General features: G+C 37.1%; 1 protein-coding gene across 2 annotated transcripts; it reads right to left on the bottom strand.

Annotated features, from left to right (window-relative positions):
* Positions 1–13,493: 13,493 nt before the first annotated feature.
* LOC145100896 (calmodulin-binding transcription activator 4-like) lies at positions 13,494–19,304 on the bottom strand. 2 transcript variants are annotated; one of them, XM_079038031.1, is made up of 13 exons: positions 19,151–19,304; positions 18,893–19,046; positions 17,865–17,990; positions 17,677–17,792; positions 17,459–17,547; positions 17,024–17,069; positions 16,431–16,955; positions 16,131–16,179; positions 15,806–16,029; positions 15,013–15,686; positions 14,299–14,905; positions 13,895–14,188; positions 13,494–13,767 (listed from the first exon to the last, which is right to left on the bottom strand). In XM_079038031.1, exons 2-13 carry the CDS (start codon positions 18,903–18,905, stop codon positions 13,699–13,701), a joined length of 2,832 nt encoding a protein of 943 aa, XP_078894157.1. In that variant the 5' UTR covers positions 18,906–19,046; positions 19,151–19,304; the 3' UTR covers positions 13,494–13,698. The 2 variants fall into 2 exon arrangements, with proteins under 2 accessions (XP_078894157.1, XP_078894158.1); XM_079038032.1 differs by lacking the exon at positions 19,151–19,304 and having other exon boundaries at positions 18,893–19,144.
* Between the last annotated feature and the right edge of the window lie 1,693 nt (positions 19,305–20,997).

The raw sequence follows: 20,997 nt of genomic DNA, 5'->3' as shown, positions 1-20,997 counted from the left end.
GTATGTTTGCTATGATGTTGTGATCTGTTAGATCGGTATCTTGGTAGATAGGATGTGTTATGTTATAGTGATATACTAGACCTGTATAACTGTCTGTATATGCTAGTTATGTTTCATTATGCTATATGTGAATATGTGATCGTTGGTGTGACATCCCCAAAATCACGGCCAGAAAAGAACGATTTCATTTATGCTTTTTAAAATAATTTCTGAGTAAATCCTTTTGAATTAAAAGAGTTGCGGAATTTGTTTCCAAAACAAAATATGATAAAATAATATTTATTGAACCATTTCATCAAGATATGCATTTTCATTATATAATCAAAACTCGGGATGTCATGTTCCGATATAGACCACAAAGCATAAACGATAACATTACAAGTCATTCAACAAATATATACATATACAGACTTGTAAACAAAACAACTCGATGATTCATCCATCTTATGCCCTTGCGCCACTTCCTATAATACAAATAAAACTGAGTGGGTCAGGCTTGGGAGTCTGGTGAGCATATAGGGTTTTCAACCCACAATAAATAATTATATTTAATTTCACCAACCAACAATAACCCGATTACCCATTCCCGTTATCCTCACTTTATGTCCCTAAAACAACATCTATCTCAAGGGACCTAATCTAGGATTTTCATCGGGACGGACATTACTGCTAAGGGGTTTCCTCAATAGTAGATATCCTAAAGGCAACCATGAGGGGGATAGAGTACACCGGTGAACACATCGTTCACAACACCTACAGGTTATGAACTGGCTAGAAAGAGTCTGTGGTCGTTATCCATACTCCGCTGAATAACTAGATCAACAACAACAACATCGAGGCCTCTCATCTGTTTATCACACATCAACTATCTACCCATGTTCTACCCAACATATTAGTAGATAAAAATATATATTTTTATACATAGTTTAAAACCTGTATAGCATTCTCATTCAATACATATTCCACATAACAGATGAGGCACATCCACATAACACGTAGTTCATAGAGAATAAAATCAGATCTATGAGATAGAAGAAAGTGAATATACATTCACGCATATAACAACAAAATATAAACATAACACGTATTTCGTATAAAATACTTCATAATTATGTGTTAGAAGAAGGTAACTACACACTCACTTGATCAGAAGATGATCGGACAGCACTACGGCTTGTAGAAGTAGTATTCTTCGACAGATCTGGAAGATCTTCACAAAAATTGGCTTCTCGCGGGCAGAGCTTCGGCTCGGGAATCTTACTTCTCGAGATCTTCGGGGCTTCGGGACTTGCTTCGGGGCTCGGGAATAATACCGGGGCTTCGAGGTATAAATGGCACGCAAATCGAGGCAAAAACTAGAGAGAAAGGAAGAATTTGGCAAAAGAATAAGGCTGCCCTCGCATGCCCTTTTATAGGAGGCTGAGACCTCGCATTACGCTGGGCGTAATGCTCTACGCGGGGCGTACTCCTCCGAAATCGTCACTGCTTACATATCCAAAGAACTCGAGTGCGAGACGCGTCATGCTTCGTTGTACGTTGGGCGTAACCCGGATAAGTTCGGTGACTCCCCTTCGGATAATATCGGATTAATAATTAAATTTATCTATTAATTATTTAATAAACTTCAAAAATTCATATCTTCTTCATACGAACTTCGTTTTCGACGTTCTTTATATCCACGCGTAGGTGAGACTACGCTCTACAACTTTCGTTTAGACTCTGTCGGCTAATTTTGAGTTCATTTTTATTATTTATTTTTAGTAGGCCGGGACAGGAAAGTTCCGTTATAAATTCAGAACTTCTTCATCCGACGTCCGTTTTCGCCTATCTTTTTATCGTTTTACTACTATTAACGAGATCTTCGATTCTCGTTTAGATTGTTTCGGCTAAAAACTGCTCGGTCTCAAATCAAGTATTCGGGCTGCATACTACTAAGTCGAAACTTAGAAAAATCATAACTTCCTCATACGAAATTAGATTTGGGCGTTCTTTTTATGCACGCTCTCGGTTTAACGAACTCTACGGCTTTCGTTTATATTACTAAGGCTAAATATCGCTCTAATGTAAATTTCACTTTTTACGTCATTTAGCGTTGCCAGTTTTGTCTCGAAACTTCGACAGATCATAACTTCTTCGTTATAACTCGGATTTTGGCATTCTTTATATCTCTTGAATCCTTGATTCAACCACTACATCTTCATGCAAAGATATCGGGCTTATCTCACACTTAAATTTTAACGCTTATTTTATTCTTAATTCATTTAAGCCACACAATTAAGCAATTAAGCATAAAACACATAATATTCAAATAATACATCTTTATTATTTCAAGACGGGTTACAAAGCTTAACCTAGAATATTATATTAACATTAATGACAAGCCCAGAAACACAGGCGTTACAATTCTCTCCACCTTAGAATGATTCCGGGGAGATTTGGCCCATTCGTGTGTTTTCATCGGACAAGCACTAACCCGACCATCTTGCGTCGTAACTTCTTAGTCTTTCGGTCAATGATTGCCTCTGGTTCTTCAATCAACCTTTTGTTCTCATCGATTCTCAACTCCGAAAGTGGAATTATGTCGGGAACTTCTCCTGTGAACTTCCTCAAATAACACACATGAAAAGTGTTATGAATTCCATTCAGTTCTTCTGGTAGTGCGAGCTTGTAAGCTTGGTTCCCAATCCTCTGAAGAACTTTAAACGGTCCAATAAACCTTGGACTTAATTTTCCCCTTTTACCAAATCTTATAAGTCCCTTCCACGGCGAGACTTTAAGCAAAACTGAATCTCCAACTTCAAAAGTCATCGGTCTTCGCTTGTTGTCAGCATAGCTCTTTTGACGATCCTGAGCTGCTAACATTCTTTCCCTAATTATTTTCAACTTTTCAGCAGTTTGATGGACTACCTCCGGTCCCATAAACTGCTTTTCCCCAGCCTTAAGCCAACAAGACGGCGTACGACACTTCTGTCCATACAAAACTTGATAAGGTGCCATCTTAATGCTCGAGTGGAAACTATTATTGTAGGAAAATTCTACCAAAGGTAAATGTTCATCCCAATTACCTTGGAATTCTACGGTACATGCTCTCAGCATATCTTCAAGTGTTTGTATCGCCCGTTCGCTCTGACCATAAGTCTGTGGATGGTAAGTTGTACTCAAACACAACTTGGTATCCAATTCCTCTTGTAGACGTTTCCAAAATCGCGAGGTGAAACGGCTGTCACGATCTGACACAATCGTTAACGGAACACCGTGAAGCCTCACTATTTCCTTCACGTAAGAATTCGCAAGCTTTTCCATAGACCATTTCTCCTTGGCTGCTATGAAATGCGCACTCTTAGTGAATCGATCAACGACTACCCAAATCATGTCGTGACCATTCTTTGTTCTGGGCAGTTTAGTGACAAAATCCATAGCAATGTCTTCCCACTTACCCATAGGCATAGGCAATGGTTCTAAACTCCCGTACAGTTTCTGATGTTGTGTCTTTACTCTCGCACAAGTCACACACTCAGCCACATACTTTGCAACATCAAGCTTCATCGTCGGCCACCAGTAGTAGGGTTTCAGGTCCCTATACATTTTAGTACTGCCAGGATGAATTGAGTATATGGTTTTGTGAGCTTCTTCCATCAGAAGATCTCTTATTCCTCCTGACTTAGGCACCCAAATCCGATCTTGGAACACCTTCAGTCCATGACCATTTTTATCAAACACTAACATTTTACCCAAACGTTCCTCCTTTCGGTCATTCTTCTCAAAAGCTTCCTCTTGAGCTTTCTTTATAATTTCCACAATGGTCGAGACAACTTCAATTCTCAACGCTCTTGGCCTTTTCCTTTCAAGATTGACTTTCCGACTGAGAGCATCAGCAACAACATTTGCTTTACCGGGGTGGTAAAGTATCTCACAGTCGTAGTCCTTAAGTAACTCTAGCCAGCGTCGTTGCCTCATATTCAATTCTTTCTGATTAAAGAGATATTGGAGACTCTTATGATCAGTGAAAAGTTTGCACTTCGTGCCATAGAGGTAATACCTCCATATCTTCAGAGCGAAAACTACCGCTGCCAACTCCAAATCATGAGTCAGGTAGTTCTTTTCATGCTCTTTCAATTGTCGAGACACATATGCGATCACCTTATCTCTTTGGTTCAAAACACAACCCAATCCAACCCCATACGCATCACTATAAACAGCGAAGTCTTCAACTCCATTGGGTAGAGAAAGTATCGGTGCCTCATATAGTTTCTTCTTTAGCTTCTCGAATGCTTCTTTATGCTTATCACTCTAAGCATAAATAGCTCCTTTGTGGGTCAAAGCTGTCAATGGACTAGCGATCGAAGAAAAGCCTTGGATAAACCTTCGGTAATATCCGGCTAATCCTAAAAAGCTTCGGATCTCTGTGGGACTTTCCGGTTGTTCCCACTTCATCACAGCTTCGATCTTCGCTGGATCAACCATTATCCCTTCTTGGTTGACCACGTGACCCAAGAATTTGACTTCTCGAATCCAAAAATAACACTTGGAGAGCTTTGCCTACAACTTCTCCTTCTTCAAAACTTCTAACACTTCTCGCAAGTGTCTGCCATGCTCCTCTTGGCTTTTCGAGTAAATCAAAATGTCATCTATGAACACTATCACAAATTTATCAAGGAATGGATTACAAACCCGATTCATTAAATCCATGAATGTTGCTGGAGCATTGGTTAGTCCAAAAGACATAACCAAGAACTCGTAGTGTCCATATCTAGTTCTGAATGCAGTTTTCTCGACATCTTGCTCTCTTACTTTTAGCTGATGATATCCTAACCTTAGATCGATCTTCGAGAAATAGCTCGAACCTTGCAATTGATCAAATAGGTCATCAATCCTTGGCAACGGGTATCTATTCTTTATCGATTCTTTATTCAGCTCTCTATAATCAATACACATCCTCATGCTCCCATCTTTCTTCTTTACGAATAACACCGGAGCTCCCCAGGGCGATGAACTAGGTCTAATGAAACCTTTGTCCAATAACTCCTAAAGTTGCATCATCAGCTCTTTCATCTCCGTCGGTGCTAATCGGTAAGGTGCTTTTGCTATTGGCGTCGTCCCTGGTAACAAGTCTATTCTAAACTCCACTTGTCTATCAGGCGGTAATCCGGGAAGATCTTCGGGAAATACTTCCGGATAATCACATACGACAGGAGTGCTCTGCATCGCCTTTTTCTCCTTCTTAGCATCTATCACAAATGCTAGATACGATGTACATCTTTTGGCTAAACACTTTCTGGCTTTCATCAATGAAATGATTCCAGAATTTACTTTGTGTTTATCTCCATACACCATAAACGACTCTTTCCCTGGCGGGTTTACCTTTATAATCTTCTTCTTGCACAATATCTCGGTGTCATTGGCGCTAAGCCAATCCATCCCAACACGATGTCGAAACCATTAAGTTCTATAGGCAATAATTCCTCGCGAAACTTATTCCCATTCTAGTCAATTAAGTTGTTTTTCATACGATGTCTAACGGGTACAAACTTGACACTAGCAACTTCGATTAATAAGGCATTATCTAGTCTATCAACAGGCAAAGCTAGTTGCTTACCAAATTCATGCGAAATAAAGGAGTGGTTGGCTCCATAATCAGATAAAATTTGGGCAGGCAATTCGTTTACGAGAAAGGTACCTGAAGCGATATCAGCTTCATCTTTAACAGCTTCTAGTGTCATCTGGAATGCTCTCGCCTTCGGCTTTGGCAGAATGTTGGGTCTAGCTGCCTCCTTCTTCGGGCAGTCCCTCGACATGTGTCCCTCCTCACCACAACCATAGCAAACTTTCTTAGTGAGGGTGCATTCATTGGCATAGTGCCCTGGCTTTCCACATTGAAAACATGTGGCCACTACCTCACATTTTCCATGATGCTTCTTCTTACATTTTTCGCACCACTTCGCTTCGCCTCCTCCTCCTTTCGAACTAGACTTCGAGAACTTGTTTTTCTTGTTGGACCCTGAAGGTCCATCGAACTTCCTTTTCTCACCAACATCTATCATTTCCAAACCCTTTTCCTTCTGTTGGGCCTCCACATTCTTAGCTGCACGAACAGTTGTTTTCAGAGTGGTTGCCATCTGGACTGTCGGGCCAAAGTCAGCTGGCAGTCCATTAGCGAACCTCTCAATCTTGGAGAGTTCCGTTGGCACTAGGTACGGAAATAACTTCATTTTCTTAGTGAATGCAGTAGCATAGTCATCTATGCTCATCCTCCCTTCTTCAAGTTTTGGAACTCATTGTTCAGATCAATCAAATCTATCTCTGAACAATACTGCACCCTTAACTGTTCCAAGAACTCCTCCCATGACATTTCCAGAGCTTCTCCTCGTGGCATAGTATCTGCCAACAACTTCCACCAACTCAAGACTCCAGTCTTCAGTTGTCTAACTGCAAAGACAGTCTTCTGTTTGTTGCTACAGTCGCAAATTTCAAATACCATCTCCATTTCGGAGATCCAATCCATAATCACAACAGGCTTCGGGCTTCCAGAAAGACTTGGCGGCTTGGCGCCCAAGAAGTTCTTGTATATTCGCCCATCCTTGTTGTTTCTCCTTTCTGGGTCCTTCCTTCGTTCTCCTTGAGTCCTAACTTGACTCATAATGCGACTATTGTTTCCTTCCTCCGATTGCTCGGGAATCAATTCAGGTTCCTCGATGGGCATGATAGGTTCGTCCCTATTATCATGCAACATTTGTCGCATCTCATCCCTTTGTTCGGCTAACATAGCCCGAATCATGGCTTGCACCCCAGCCATTGTTATTGGGCCTGGTGCTGCTGCTACAACAGGTATTTGCTCAATCACTGGAGATTGATTCCTGTTTTCATCTGCGTTTCCAACGCCACTCCTTGTTCTCATCATTTTTGATCTATGCACCGAATAAGGTGAAATTAGATCCTCATTCACGATAGATATTCAAATCATCCTTATTACTCTGAAACGTTTACATGCTAGTTCTAATACCGTCGTCATACGCTTAGAATCCTACACACATAAGGTTTCTAGATCCGGTCGGCAACAGACCATAGATCCGAACAATTAATATCATATATGGCAACATATAACATTTAGCACATAAAAGCATTTTAGGCAACTTTCCTAAAATAAACTACTACTCGTGTCTATAATATAACACACACACATCTCACAATCCCCATTTAGCATTCTAAGTTTAAGTCTAGAAATCCTACAAATTCCTAGTTTGCTTAAACTAATGCTCTGATACCAACTGTGACATCCCCAAAATCACGGCCAGAAAAGACCAATTTCATTTATGTTTTTTAAAATAATTTCAGAGTAAATCCTTTTGATTTAAAAGAGTTGCGGAATTTGTTCCCAAAACAAAATATGATAAAATAATATTTATCAAACCATTTCATCAAGAGATGCAATTCATTATATAATCAAAACTCGGGATGTCATGTTCCGATACATACCATAAAGCATAAACGATAAATAATTATATTTAACAAATATATACATATACAGACTTGTAATCAAAACTCGGGATGTCAAAACCGGTTATAGTATTACAAGTCATTCAACAAATATATACATATACAGACTTGTAAACAAAACAACTCGATGATTCATCCATCTTATGCCCTTGCGCCACTTCCTGTAATACAAATAAAACTGAGTGGGTCAGGCTTGGGAGCCTGGTGAGCATATAGGGTTTTCAACCCACAATAAATAATTATATTTAATTTCACCAACCAACAATAACCCGATTACCCATTCCCGTTATCCTCACTTTATGTCCCTAAAACAACATCTATCTCAAGTGACCTAATCTAGGATTTTCATCGGGACGGACATTACTGCTAAGGGGTTTCCTCAACAGTAGATATCCTAAAGGCAACCATGAGGGGGATAGAGTACACCGGTGAACACATCGTTCACAACACCTACAGGTTGTGAACCTGCTAGCGTTCCACAGAACTGGCTAGAAAGAGTCTGTGGTCGTTATCCATTCTCCGCTGAATAACTAGATCAACAACAACAACATCGAGGCCTCTCATCTGTTTATCACACATCAACTATCTACCCATGTTCTACCCAACATATTAGTAGATAAAAATATATATTTTTATACATAGTTTAAAGCCTGTATAGCATTCTCATTCAATACATATTCCACATAACAGATGAGGCACATCCACATAACACGTATTTCATAGAGAATAAAATTAGATCTATGAGATAGAAGAAAGTGAATATACATTCACGCATATAACAACAAAATATAAACATAACACGTATTTCGTATAAAATACTTCATAATTATGTGTTAGAAGAAGGTAACTACACACTCACTTGATCAGAAGATGATCGGACAGCACTACGGCTTGTAGAAGTAGTATTCTTCGACAGATCTGGAAGATCTTCACAAAAATTGGCTTCTCGCGGGCAGAGCTTCGGCTCGGGAATCTTACTTCTCGAGATCTTCGGGGCTTCGGGACTTGCTTCGGGGCTCGGGAATAATACCGGGGCTTCGAGGTATAAATGGCACGCAAATCGAGGCAAAAACTAGAGAGAAAGGAAGAATTTGGCAAAAGAATAAGGCTGCCCTCGCATGCCCTTTTATAGGAGGCTGAGACCTCGCATTACGCTGGGCGTAATGCTCTACGCGGGGCGTACTCCTCCGAAATTGTCACTGCTTACATATCCAAAGAACTCGAGTGCGAGACGCATCATGCTTCGTTGTACGCTGGGCGTAACTCGGATAAGTTCGGTGACTCCCCTTCGGATAATATCGGATTAATAATTAAATTTATCTATTAATTATTTAATAAACTTCAAAAATTCATATCTTCTTCATACGAACTCCGTTTTCGACGTTCTTTATATCCATGCGTAGGTGAGACTACGCTCTACAACTTTCGTTTAGACTCTGTCGGCTAATTTTGAGTTCATTTTTATTATTTATTTTTAGTAGGCCGGGACAGGAAAGTTCCGTTATAAATTCAGAACTTCTTCATCCGACGTCCGTTTTCGCCTATCTTTTTATCGTTTTACTACTATTAACGAGATCTTCGATTCTCGTTTAGATTGTTTCGGCTAAAAACTGCTCGGTCTCAAATCAAGTATTCGGGCTGCATACTGCTAAGTCGAAACTTAGAAAAATCATAATTTCCTCATACGAAGTTAGATTTGGGTGTTCTTTTTATGCACGCTCTCGGTTTAACGAAATCTACGACTTTCGTTTATATTACTAAGGCTAAATATCGCTCTAACGTAAATTTCACTTTTTACGTCATTTAGCGTTGCCAGTTCTGTCGCGAAACTTCGACAGATCATAACTTCTTTGTTATAACTCGGATTTCGGCATTCTTTATATCTCTGGAATCCTTGATTCAACCACTACATCTTCATGCAAAGATATCGGGCTTATCTCAGAGTTAAATTTTGACTCTTATTTTATTCTTAATTCATTTAAGCCACACAATTAAGCAATTAAGCATAAAACACATAATATTCAAATAATACATCTTTATTATTTCAAGACGGGTTACAAAGGTTAACCTAGACTATTATATCAACATTAATGACAAGCCCAGAAACACAGGTGTTACAGTTGGTTGGGTTAAGGTGGTTCTGCTGTGTGCAGAAGGCCAACAGACCCAGGGTGGCCCGGATAGACTGAAGGCCTATGAGGCGGACCTGTCAGACTGAAGACTCGGAGAACGGTCCAGACTGGCTGAAGGCCCAATGCGGTGGTCCAGACGTGTTGAAGGTTCTGTATGCATGTTGTTGCTGTAATATTTATGATTATGTGTTGTGGTGGTATTTTTGGGAAAATCACTAAGCGTTGGGCTTACAGTTTTGGGTTATGCTTCAGGTACCTCAGATGGTCGTGGGAATGCAAATGCTTGATCGTGCTCCTCTTTATATTATGTTTTGTGATTTTGGGAAAAACTCTAATGTCGAACATGTTTGAAAACTACAATGTAAACAATTATGATTTTGGTTGCTCTGAAAAAGTTTAAATTTTTATGAAATTTTATGGATGTTACAAGTTGGTATCAGAGCCTTGGTTTGAGTAAATTGGAGGAACACTTGTGTGAATACAGTCTCAAACAAAGGAAAAATATTTTTAAAATAATTTTCAAATGGTTTTTGAAATAATTGAGGAGGATACAAGGTATACGATCGGTCGGAGCCAATAAGTGACCCCAAATTACCACACAGTTAATTGAGATTATGTTATGTTATGATTAGAACAACATGCTAGTGATAGGATAGGGATCCTCGGGAATCATATGATAGAATTGCCTGATATTTGAGATTGTTATGTGACTCTTTCGTGTGTGAACTAACTATTGAATGAATGCGCTAAGTCACATACTGCATGAGTTATATGGTCTTGGGGTGGGGGATTTGGTCCTGTTGCACAGCTCTTGTCTAAGTCCAACCATTGTGGGATTGAATCCTTTAGCCTAAGATTGTTTAAGTTATGTAGTATGTGATAGTGTTCATGCGATAGTTATCTAGCACCAATGGAAGGTTGTGTGGCAATTAGTGGTAGGAGGAGTTATATGGGGTCAGCCGGCCAGTCGATATGGGCAGCCTTCCTCTAGGAAGTGAGGATAGAGGTCATGAGTCTGCTAGATGGAAGTTTATTGCCATGGTTGTTGTTAGGGTTGTTGTGATGATGCTCTAAGACGACTACGGGTGGGTGTGGAAGGTAGTATGAGTCTATACTACTGAAAGCACGGGACTCTTACGTGTAACAAAGAAATCACAACCCCTAGGGTTTGTTGGGAGTTGGTTCCCCTGTCATGGTATGTGTATTATCTGATATCTCCTCGATTTATTTTTAGTATGGTGACGACGAGACGAGTTGAGATTGGATCTGGATCAGGATCGGGCACAGGCCACTAGGATGGGTCAGTTGTGTTAGATGACAGGATTAGGGAGATCCTCCATGAGGAGGTTGTGGATATTGTCAGGGATCAGATATCGGAGTTATTTGGGTCTATTAAGACCGCGATGATAAAGTTCTTCGATGACAGATATGCGACTGTTGCTGAGATTGTTGCTGTTGCAGCCTCTGCGACTGTTGCAGTTGTAGGTGTTGGACCAGGTCGAGTTTTTCAGTATCGGGACATCGACAATACGAAGCCCTTGACATTGATGGAATTCAGGACCCAATCATATCCATGATGTGGCTATCAGATGTTGAGGGATGCTTTTTCACCTGCTCTTGCCTAGCTGACCAAAAGAAAGGTTTTATGTGAGAAGTAAATTGATCTTTTGCACATGAAAAATGCTCTCTTTGGCTGCCAAATTCCATTGATAGCATGTCATTCTTTCTCTTTTTCTTTCTTCCATTTAGTGCTAGAAATGAAGGTCTTAAATATTGTTTTTCTTTAAGCATATTTTGGAATATGTCTTATAGCTTAAGTGTTGGATTAGTGTCTAAGCTTGTAACTATATTTGGTAAGTACTTGACCCGGTTGTGCATGGTCCTTTTGGGTTGTCTTCACCATAGCAACTTGACAGAGTAATTTATGGAGAGAGAGAGAAGATATTATGATTATTAATATATTATAAGAATAATATATTTAAGGAGTAATCATATTATTTAATTAATGTTAGTCATAAATTAATTAGATATTAACTTGGTGACTAAAAGAGATTAATTAAATAAATGGGCTTAAACTGTCAAATGTGTGATGGTTAGATTTAGGGTTGGGAAACCTTATGGATCAAAAGGGGAACGAAATTATGATGGGGATCCATCAAATTTCGTCCATAGGCCCTATTCTGGGGTGCTTGGTGATTAAGTTGTTCATTAGGGTTTTGGCAAAAACCCTAGTAGCCTACAGTATAAATAGAGACCCCTATATGCAATTTTCGGCCACTTGATTCCAAGAAAAACCCTAGGGCCGATTTTAGCATCCTCTCTTCTCTCTCCTAATTGACTTCTTGCTAGTTGGTGTTTGTAAGCCATTAGAGGAGTTACACTTGTGACTCTAAGCTCAAGGAAGAAGAAGATTCAAGCAAGTAACAAGAGGTAATCTTCTAGATCTGTTTTGGTCATTATAATTTTGAATTATTATCATTAGATCTAGGGTTAGAAAGTCTTGGATGAATGCATGTACAATTAGAGAAACCTAAATCCAAGCATTAGGGTTTGCATGAGCACATAGGATGTTCTTGTGGCTCAAACCCATCATTAAGAGCATTTTAATAAGTGTTATACTAGCATATTATGGTGGTTTCATCTTGCTTGATAGATACTTCTAGAGAGCTTCTTCTTTGAAGCTTAAAGTCATCTTTATCAACTTCGTAATTGTCAAAAGGAACCAAAGTCTTCAAATGTTGTAATGTTTTTCTTTCTATAGTTGTTTTAATCTTTTCAACTTTTGCAAAATGATCTTTTGGTGGAATAAAACTAGTTTTATTTTGTTCAAATCTTAAGTCTTCCATTGCTATGTTTATGTTTTTGAAATAATTTTTGAATAAAAACCCAACAAAAATAGTTGCATATTTTGCATATAAAAACAATTTTATAACAAACTTTATTGATAACAATTAAACCCTATTTTGGTGTGGTTGTAATGCATTCACCCTTCATAATCAAGCTAATAACTATTAAAATAATATGGTATGTATTGTAGAAAGTATTCTAAATAGATGATGTAATATTATGTTTCGGTATTTTGACTCCTCTAACGTAAAAGAAATATATATTCCATTAAAAAAAACATATGTGTATGGCATTAACTAAAAAAATGGTTATTCATGAGCTATATATATATATATATATATATATATATATATATATATATATATATATATATATATATATATATCTACTCTAATAAATGAAAATGACTTTGCCATATGTCCTTTTCTCATAAGATTAGCCACATGTCATTTTGTCATAATTTGAAATATATTTATTTTCCACTTGTCATTACTTTAATTTTCGTTTTCAATATATCATTGATTTACTTTCCATAAATTAAACCTACCATAATGACTATCAAATTTTAAATTTCAAATTCAATTCCAAATAAATTTACAGTTTAAACCTTTATGTTTAATATTTTGTTATAATTAACCCGTTTAGTACACACTAAACTCATAATTTTAATTAATTTATTCTTTGCATATTTTTTTCTCATAATTTTCACTTATTTCAATTTCAAATTCAAATAAAATTTCTATTTAATCGTTCGTATTTAACATTTTGTTTTAATCAACCCGTATATTATACGGGTCTCACAACTAGTATATATATATATATATATATATATATATATATATATATATATATATATATATATATATATATATATATATATATATATATATATATATATAATTTTTTTGACAAACACAACAAAGTTGTGAATAAAAAAACAGTTGGTATCAATAGCTTCTGATTTGTCCAAGGCAAAAAAAAAAATAGAGCATCAAAAACTTTGATACATCCCAAAAAAACTTGTAAAGTTACTAAAATCTCTTAGAAGAATAGTAGTATACCGCGGATTTACAACCGAACCAAATCTGACATCCACATACATAATACATTATGCCACATGTTTAACTAACTACAGTATATAATTATATACCAACTCAACCCAACCACCTTACAATTTATAAACACCCAACGTATACTATCAACTAATTAACCATTGTAATTCCCTTTACATAAATTCATTCATACCACCTTCAGACGTTGAGGCTCCTTCACTTTGCAAATCTCCTCGTTGCTCCTGCAAAAGTTGCTCAAATATTAAAAAAATAAATTATATTGTTATTGTTATAATATAAGAGTAAATATATTTATTTATAAATACAAAAAAGAAAAAATGACAGATTGTTATGTTATGTTGGTGAGACCTTGGCGAGGCGATATTTGTGAAGCATCCGTTGGTATTGCTGCCTTGCTGGTTGAGATTGGACCATAGAAAGCACCCTGGAGACAGCTTCGGTTAGAGCCGCATCCACTTTCTGCTTCCTAAGTGCCTTCACAAAGTCTTCTTCTTCTTCATCTTCACCAATAATCGAATCCACATGAAATCCCCTTAAACCCACTCCTTTCCTGTACCACCTCAACACAATCTTCTCCACTATCCCAACTGCCCAACAGATTGTTTCGTAATTCTTCCTTGCCTGATAGCCTCTCACATGAGCCTGCCAACCATTTAAAAAAATTTCATATAATTAGTTGGTTGGTTGATTGGTTAGTTGGTTAGTTAGTTAGTTAGTTTAGTTGGTTAGAGAGAGAGAGAGAGAGAGAGGACCTGTATCTTAACAACTTTCTGTCGAAGTGCAAGGAAATCCTTACGACCTTTCCAACCACGATATTTCTTCTGAATAGATAAAGCTGCTGCATGATGAAGATCACGATCACGTGAATTTGCAAACACCGCCTTTGAAGCTGTTGAAAGTCCCTGAATCTCACTTGGAAGAATGCCATATTCATCCTCTACTTCACCAACAGCTGATGCTGCTTCAGCAGCAGCTTCCTTCTGTTTCCTTTTCTTAAAAGAATGTGCCCTGAAAGCCGCCTGTATACGTGCAGCAGCTTGAGCCGCGTTCCTCACAGCAGCTAACGTGGACTTGAGGGACACCTGATCCTTGGTGCTATCCAGGTATGAGTCTGAGATGCTATTTACTGTTCTTTCGGCTTCCACGTCAGCAGAGCCTTTAGAGAGTTGGCTTTCTTGGAGGGTGAGGGATGAAAGATGGGCAGTGAGTGCCATCTCTGAGAGATAACCTGCAAGCCCTTGGTGCCCATATTGGGCTGCGATGGATGCAGGGGTTTGTCCGTTTGGATCCTGCTGACATGGATCTGTTACTGCTCCAGCATTCGCACCACAGGCTAAAACCTCGGCTACCATCTTTTCCCTGTTACAGTTTACATTACAGACAATTGAAGGGATGAAATACACATTTAAACATATGTTTTTTTTTGTTTTGTATAATTAGAAACTTAAATAAAAAAATAAAATTACCTTCCAAAACGAGCAGCCCAATGAAGGGCAGTCCAGCCATTGCTGTCGCGGAAATTGATCCCAACACCAGCTTTAAGTATAGGTGTCAAGGCCCAGACAAAGCCCAATCCAGAAACCATGTGTATTATCTCTTGTTCTTTTTTTGACAAGGTGGGAAGGGCATTTTCGTCCATAGATTTATTGGAAATCCACCTTTGGAACTTGTCCTTTAGAAGTTGTTCAAGAAGCCAATCTGTTGCTTTAGAAGATGCTAGACTTCCGTCTGAAAGAGCTTCAATGACTTGAGCCCATGAGTCAGCAGCTATTGAACCTTCCGGAAGGTCAGTTGTGGTGTTTTTAGTATCAGATAGCAGTAACAAGTGCACAAATCTGACAAGTAATGAGAGTTCCTGGTGGGTCCTAGTTGATTCATTCTCTGTTAAGTTGGTTGGTTTATCTTTATCTTTATCTGTATCTTTAGGACGATACTCAAACTCCCTGACCTCGCTACAAGCTTCCCGGTTGCCAGAAGTGATACAGATGGTAACTTTTCCAGGTAAATGAGGTGGGGCCCGGCAACAGATGACTCCTTCCTGAATGATCTCAACAGGAACTTCAGTGTCACCAAACATACAACAAATCCATTCAGAATCTGCTACTGATGGATCACATGTAAAACTCCCGACTATCAGTACCTGCACAGGGTCCAAGGAAAAATTATTCCTCAACAAACTTTAATCCACTGCATTACTATTCTAGGGTTTGTGTATCAACATTCAACACAACCCTGGAAAAGTTTCTAATAAAACATTACCTTTGTTGGCTCAGTTGCATAACCCCAGTCTGGGGATATTTCACGAATTGTAAATTTCTGCTCTTGTGCAATGGTTAGACTTGAATCTGATGCAAGTGGCGTTTCAATTTGACCTAGGTCAAACAATGTTGAGTATATGTCTGCATCACTTTGGTACATGTTGTTTGCAGGGACATATTTGGGAAATGTTGAAATATCAAGTTCTTGAGATGCCAATATGGATGCTGGAAACACAATATAGTTGTCTTGTCAGAGATTCATTGTTTCAGTTGGTTTACTATTTTAGAATCCATTTTTGTTGCAAAAAATTGCACGCTAGACTTACAGTCATTACTTGCACCAGTATCTGTCCTTGGTCGAGGCAAAAGCACTTCCTGTTTCAAGAACAACATAACAGTGAACATACTCAAATAAGGTGTGAATTGCAAACAACTGTGTAAATTAATTAACAAGTGAGGATATTAAAAGGATAATAGAGAGAGAGAGAGAGAGAGAGAGAGAGAGAGAGAGGTGTGTGAACATGTTTAACGTGTAGGTGCAATCCTTTTGCACAAAAAAAAAAAGTAAACAATAACAATTAACAACAGGGAGTAGTTATCAAAGTAGACAATGAAAATAAGCTTACATTTTCATCTAATGGGTATCCGTAAGACTCCAGTGAACCATCATATGTTGTACTCTCATTGGATTTTTGCATGTCTTTCCAAAATAAAGTTTGTTGACTTGGAATAGCAAATTCATCCTTGGGTAGAGACACATAATTATCTGAACCATATTGCAACCTTTCAGATCCACCAAGATCTTGCTCACTAATTGTGAATCCTAATTCATTTGCATACTCATTCTCATTCTCGCTATAAAATGTGCCAATATCTTTCATGTGGTCCAAACTCAACTGCTCTTCAAGCTTTCTTAATGCTTGATTAATTTCAAAATCGGGTGAACCATCAATACTTTCTGTTTGATTGAAGTGAGTTGCCCCATTGGATGTGATAACAACATCTGGACTAACTTCCACAGAACTGGGACCAGATGTGCTGTTGTAATGTTCATAATATTCAGAAGCAGATGTTGTGTAGGAGTTGGAACCCTGAACGATGTTAGAAGATCCCAACATCAAGGTCGAAATGGGCCCCGCACTATGCTTACCCTGCAAAATTATGAATGCATCTTTTTATAGAAGCTCAAAAAAAATAAAAAAAAGCTCAACAGACTTACTATGGTTATATCCCTGTAATGAACAAGTACAATATGCTCCATACCCCTGCCACCAGAAAATCAACAAGAGTAAGGGGTTGTTTCTTTTTCTTTCCCCTATAAAGTCTTGTATGTGTAATGATGTATGTTTGAATGAAGGTAAATGACCGATTTACCTTTATATTCTAACACACAATTTTTGCAATGCACAGCAATATCATCAATTTTAAAGTGACAAGTGTTGGGAGGAAAAAAGAAGGTTTTTTTTTGGCTTAACCCATTAAGACTAAGTCAAAAAGAAATAGTCATGTACAGCTGTCCAGATTAAGTGCTTAACCCATTAAGCTCTAAGTCAAAAGAAACAACCCCCATATCTACAGAAGTGATGCATAAATGTATCTATGTTTGACAGTTACTACCATAGAACATTGAGGTGGTGGAGTGGAGTATACTTACGGATCCAACATCCAATAAGATCGCCTCTGGAAATTTGGGTTCTGTTCGCCATGTGCATAGTAACAGCTTAAAGCTTCAACATTTCCAACCTATACACAAAAAAAAGGTTGAATCATTGGTAAAAGATGGAAGCCTCTATTTGCAGTTAAAGAACAACACAAAAAGATTACAATTTACAATCAAAAGAGCAAAAGAAAAAAAAAAAAAAAAAAAAAAACCTTTAGACGTTCATGCGCTTCCCCTACATTTTTTCCATCCTTTTTTCTTCGCCAACTATGACCATCTTTACGGAAAAATCGAAGGACCCTCTTGTTAAAAAGAAACACAGAGCCACCTGTCACAGATTTAAATCAACAAGATCAATGGAATATCAGGAAACAATATATAAACAAAGGCAGAAAATTACTGGGAGGCTTTTGAGGGGGCGCATGGTTAAGCTGCTTTTCCTCATAATTTTGCAGTATAAAAAACACCTCTCCTGGCCTTAGCCAACGGTATTGTGCTTCTTGAATTAGATCCTGGAGGTTATACCCTGAGAATTCATGAAATAAAAAAAGCAAAAAAAAGAAGGAAGCTTTAAGCTTGGTGTCCATTTGTATAGTCCCTAATGGTTCCCATAAATTATGGATAGAAGAAATAAGTAACAATGAATGATAGCAATATGAAGGTCATATTAATACTACTCATGTGACAAAGTACCATAGACACCTGAAATCATGCACAGGGTCAACTTCCTTATAACAGTAATTTATAACTTAAAGTCTTATAAGGACAAACATCTCACATGATAACAACCATAGACTACCTATTTGTCTCTCCCTTTCAGATTCTGTCCCCTATTTCCTCATGTAATAAAAAATAATAATTATTTAGAACGACAAGTCTAACAAAAGGACCTATGTCTCATCTTTAAATCCTTCTTTATATCGTGTAATAATGTATTTATCCAATCTTTTTGGTTCCTAATTAAATATCACAAACATAGCTATTGTGGTTCTAAACCAACACCACAAATGCTTATTTTTCAAAATGCAAAAACATGATTGTTAGAAGTTGTTTAGTTGTTATGAACAACTTACTGCCTCAAATATGAATAAAAAATAATTAAGCCCAAGCCGATGGTGATGCTAGTTGCAGGAGATAATGTTAAATTCTCCAGAATTTTTGCAGATTGTTGGTTCATTCACATAACATCAAAGTAACAGCTTAATTTTTCGAATTGTATGAGATTAACAATGCGAGTAAAATTAAGTCATCCATGAACTAAAATACGAGTACGAATTCACGTAATACACACAATTTCCCTCCGCATAAAAATCGCCAGGATAAAGTCATAAAACTCAAACGAAGCATAGGGATATAAGAAATATTCCACAAATGGAAAAAAAAATCAATTAAACCTAAAAGGTCAAAAAAAAAAAAACAGAACAGTACCTGACATCATCATCCGTGTATATTCACACAAAATTGACTAAACGAGTAACAGATTCCAATTCATCCAGCAAATTAACATAAAGCTTTGAACGAAGTTCTGCAACAGTAAGCAAGTTGGGCGTACGGTGGAATAGATCTAACACTGCTGGAGAAACTACGATCCATAGTTTCAATCAAGAAGTTAATCTACAAAGTTGAGATAAAGAACGCCGGTGGAAATCCACAAAAAACTACAAAACAGATAGACGAAATACATACGCTTTTGTTGACTGAAAGAAGCGGTAGGTGGTTCCAACTTCCATGAATTAGTATATGGCCAAGTGCGAAGTGGGTTCCAGATTTGCAGTGAAGGAGGGCCAGAAAACGTTAAAAACGAAAACATCATTCTCGCTGTGTTCAAACTCAGTAATGAGTGCAACGTTTTTTATCCAATTTTTCAGTTCTTTCCCAAATCAACTTTATTTTAAGTTTAGTTTTTCTATTGAAATTTATATTTATCAAAATAATATTTCAATTCTATTAAAAAAATTGTTAAAAATAATGTTAACCGATTATATTGTCCTTTGATCCAATTTTAGGTCAAGAATACTTAATTAATTGCCTATATTTTTTTCTATAGATATATGATGTTTAGGGGCGGAACACAAGCTTAATAACTAGGGGGCCGAAATTAAAATTTTAAAACAAAACCATATAAATAAATAAAATGTTTCACATTATAACGTATCAAAATTCAAAACAAAGATTATTATATCGCTCTTCAAAATTGCATTTTTAAGTATTGCACAATTGTTTCTAGATTAATTTTTTAAAATGATATACCAACCATTATGTATTTTTCATTCAAAACAATATTATATGGTTTTTCGGGATCTTGAGTAGAATTGACATGTTTTTTTTTTTAATAAAACATTAATAGTGGATTGTTTCTTCGTATTGATATATACTACATAAAACAATTAACTATCAATTGTTAAATAACAAAATACAACTAAAAATAAAATAACAACCAACAAATATATTATATCAAACATCTATATTTTGTAATAAAATATAAGTTATTAAATGTTTTATAGATGATTTCAGAGTATAAATAAATAATACCTTGTGATTTTAATCAATTCTATTATACACTACTATACATTATGTATATTCTTTTTTAGTGTTTACAAAGCTTTTATATAATAGAAAATCAATCGATAATCAATGAATTTAGAATTAATGGTAAAGACTTTTCAGATAAAGTACTTTTACAGCTTTGTTATATGTCTATATACCCTCTACCGTCATCTTAGTACAGTACTTGATACTCATAGACATAAAGCAAGAGAAAGGGAAACACTTAACAGACTCAAAGAGAGAGAAAGAAAAAAATATTGGTATAGTCCTCTAGTGGAGTCTGGACAGGAGATCAGAAAGGGAGATTGGTCGCCGGTGACAGCAGGAAAAGAGAACAAAAGATAAAAGAGAGCAAGACGGAGAAGTGACAAGCTGGCGAAGGAGAAGCGGTGGTCCGGCTAGTGGCGACAAAGACCTGTGGGAGAGATGCAGTTAGTCGACGGCGTTATTCCGGTGAGATTTGGATGTTTCGGCTTTTGAAATTTATGGATCTTGTTTTCTTAAACTCAAATCTTTGATTTAATAATTTTGTAGCTTTGATTTTGTTTTATAGAGTTTCTAAGATAGTTTCTTAGTTTTATTAATTTCCTAATTGTAATACGATTCTTTTGATTCTAGTTTATTTTATCAATGATTTTATTTTAAATTTTATCAGGGATTTTTGGATGATTTTGTTGGTTATAACTAAATTTGTAACTCTAAACAGGGGGCAAATTAACAATTATACTGATCATTGGATTTAATTTAAAATAAAAACTATATATGTAAGGTATTAGGCTTAAAACCGGGGAGGCCATGGCTCCTTCCGGCCCCTATGAGGATCCGTCACTGCAATACTAAATGTTTTCTTGATGGCATTAGATTAATACAAACGGGTTGTTTTATTTACCCTAACTACTAAAAGAATGTATTGTTTTTTTTTTGCCGACTAGCCTCTTGTTAGTTTCTGGCTTTTTTTATATATCATTTGTCGTTCGAAAAAAAAA

This window comes from Lactuca serriola, chromosome 4, assembly GCF_051521515.1.
Source record: "Lactuca serriola cultivar US96UC23 chromosome 4, Lser_US96UC23_V15, whole genome shotgun sequence".
Lineage (NCBI taxonomy): Eukaryota > Viridiplantae > Streptophyta > Magnoliopsida > Asterales > Asteraceae > Lactuca > Lactuca serriola.
Note: the sequence above shows the minus strand (reverse complement) of the source record. Positions and strands in the feature narration are given on the sequence as shown.

What these genes read in the sequence shown, in the direction of transcription:
- LOC145100896 (XM_079038031.1), bottom strand. An exon ending in AAGCGCATGAACGTCTAAAG is followed by an intron (nt 17,548 to 17,676) that starts GTTTTTTTTTTT and finishes TTTTGTGTATAG; the next exon opens with GTTGGAAATGTTGAAGCTTT. An exon ending in TACTGGTGCAAGTAATGACT is followed by an intron (nt 16,030 to 16,130) that starts GTAAGTCTAGCG and finishes TTGTGTTTCCAG; the next exon opens with CATCCATATTGGCATCTCAA.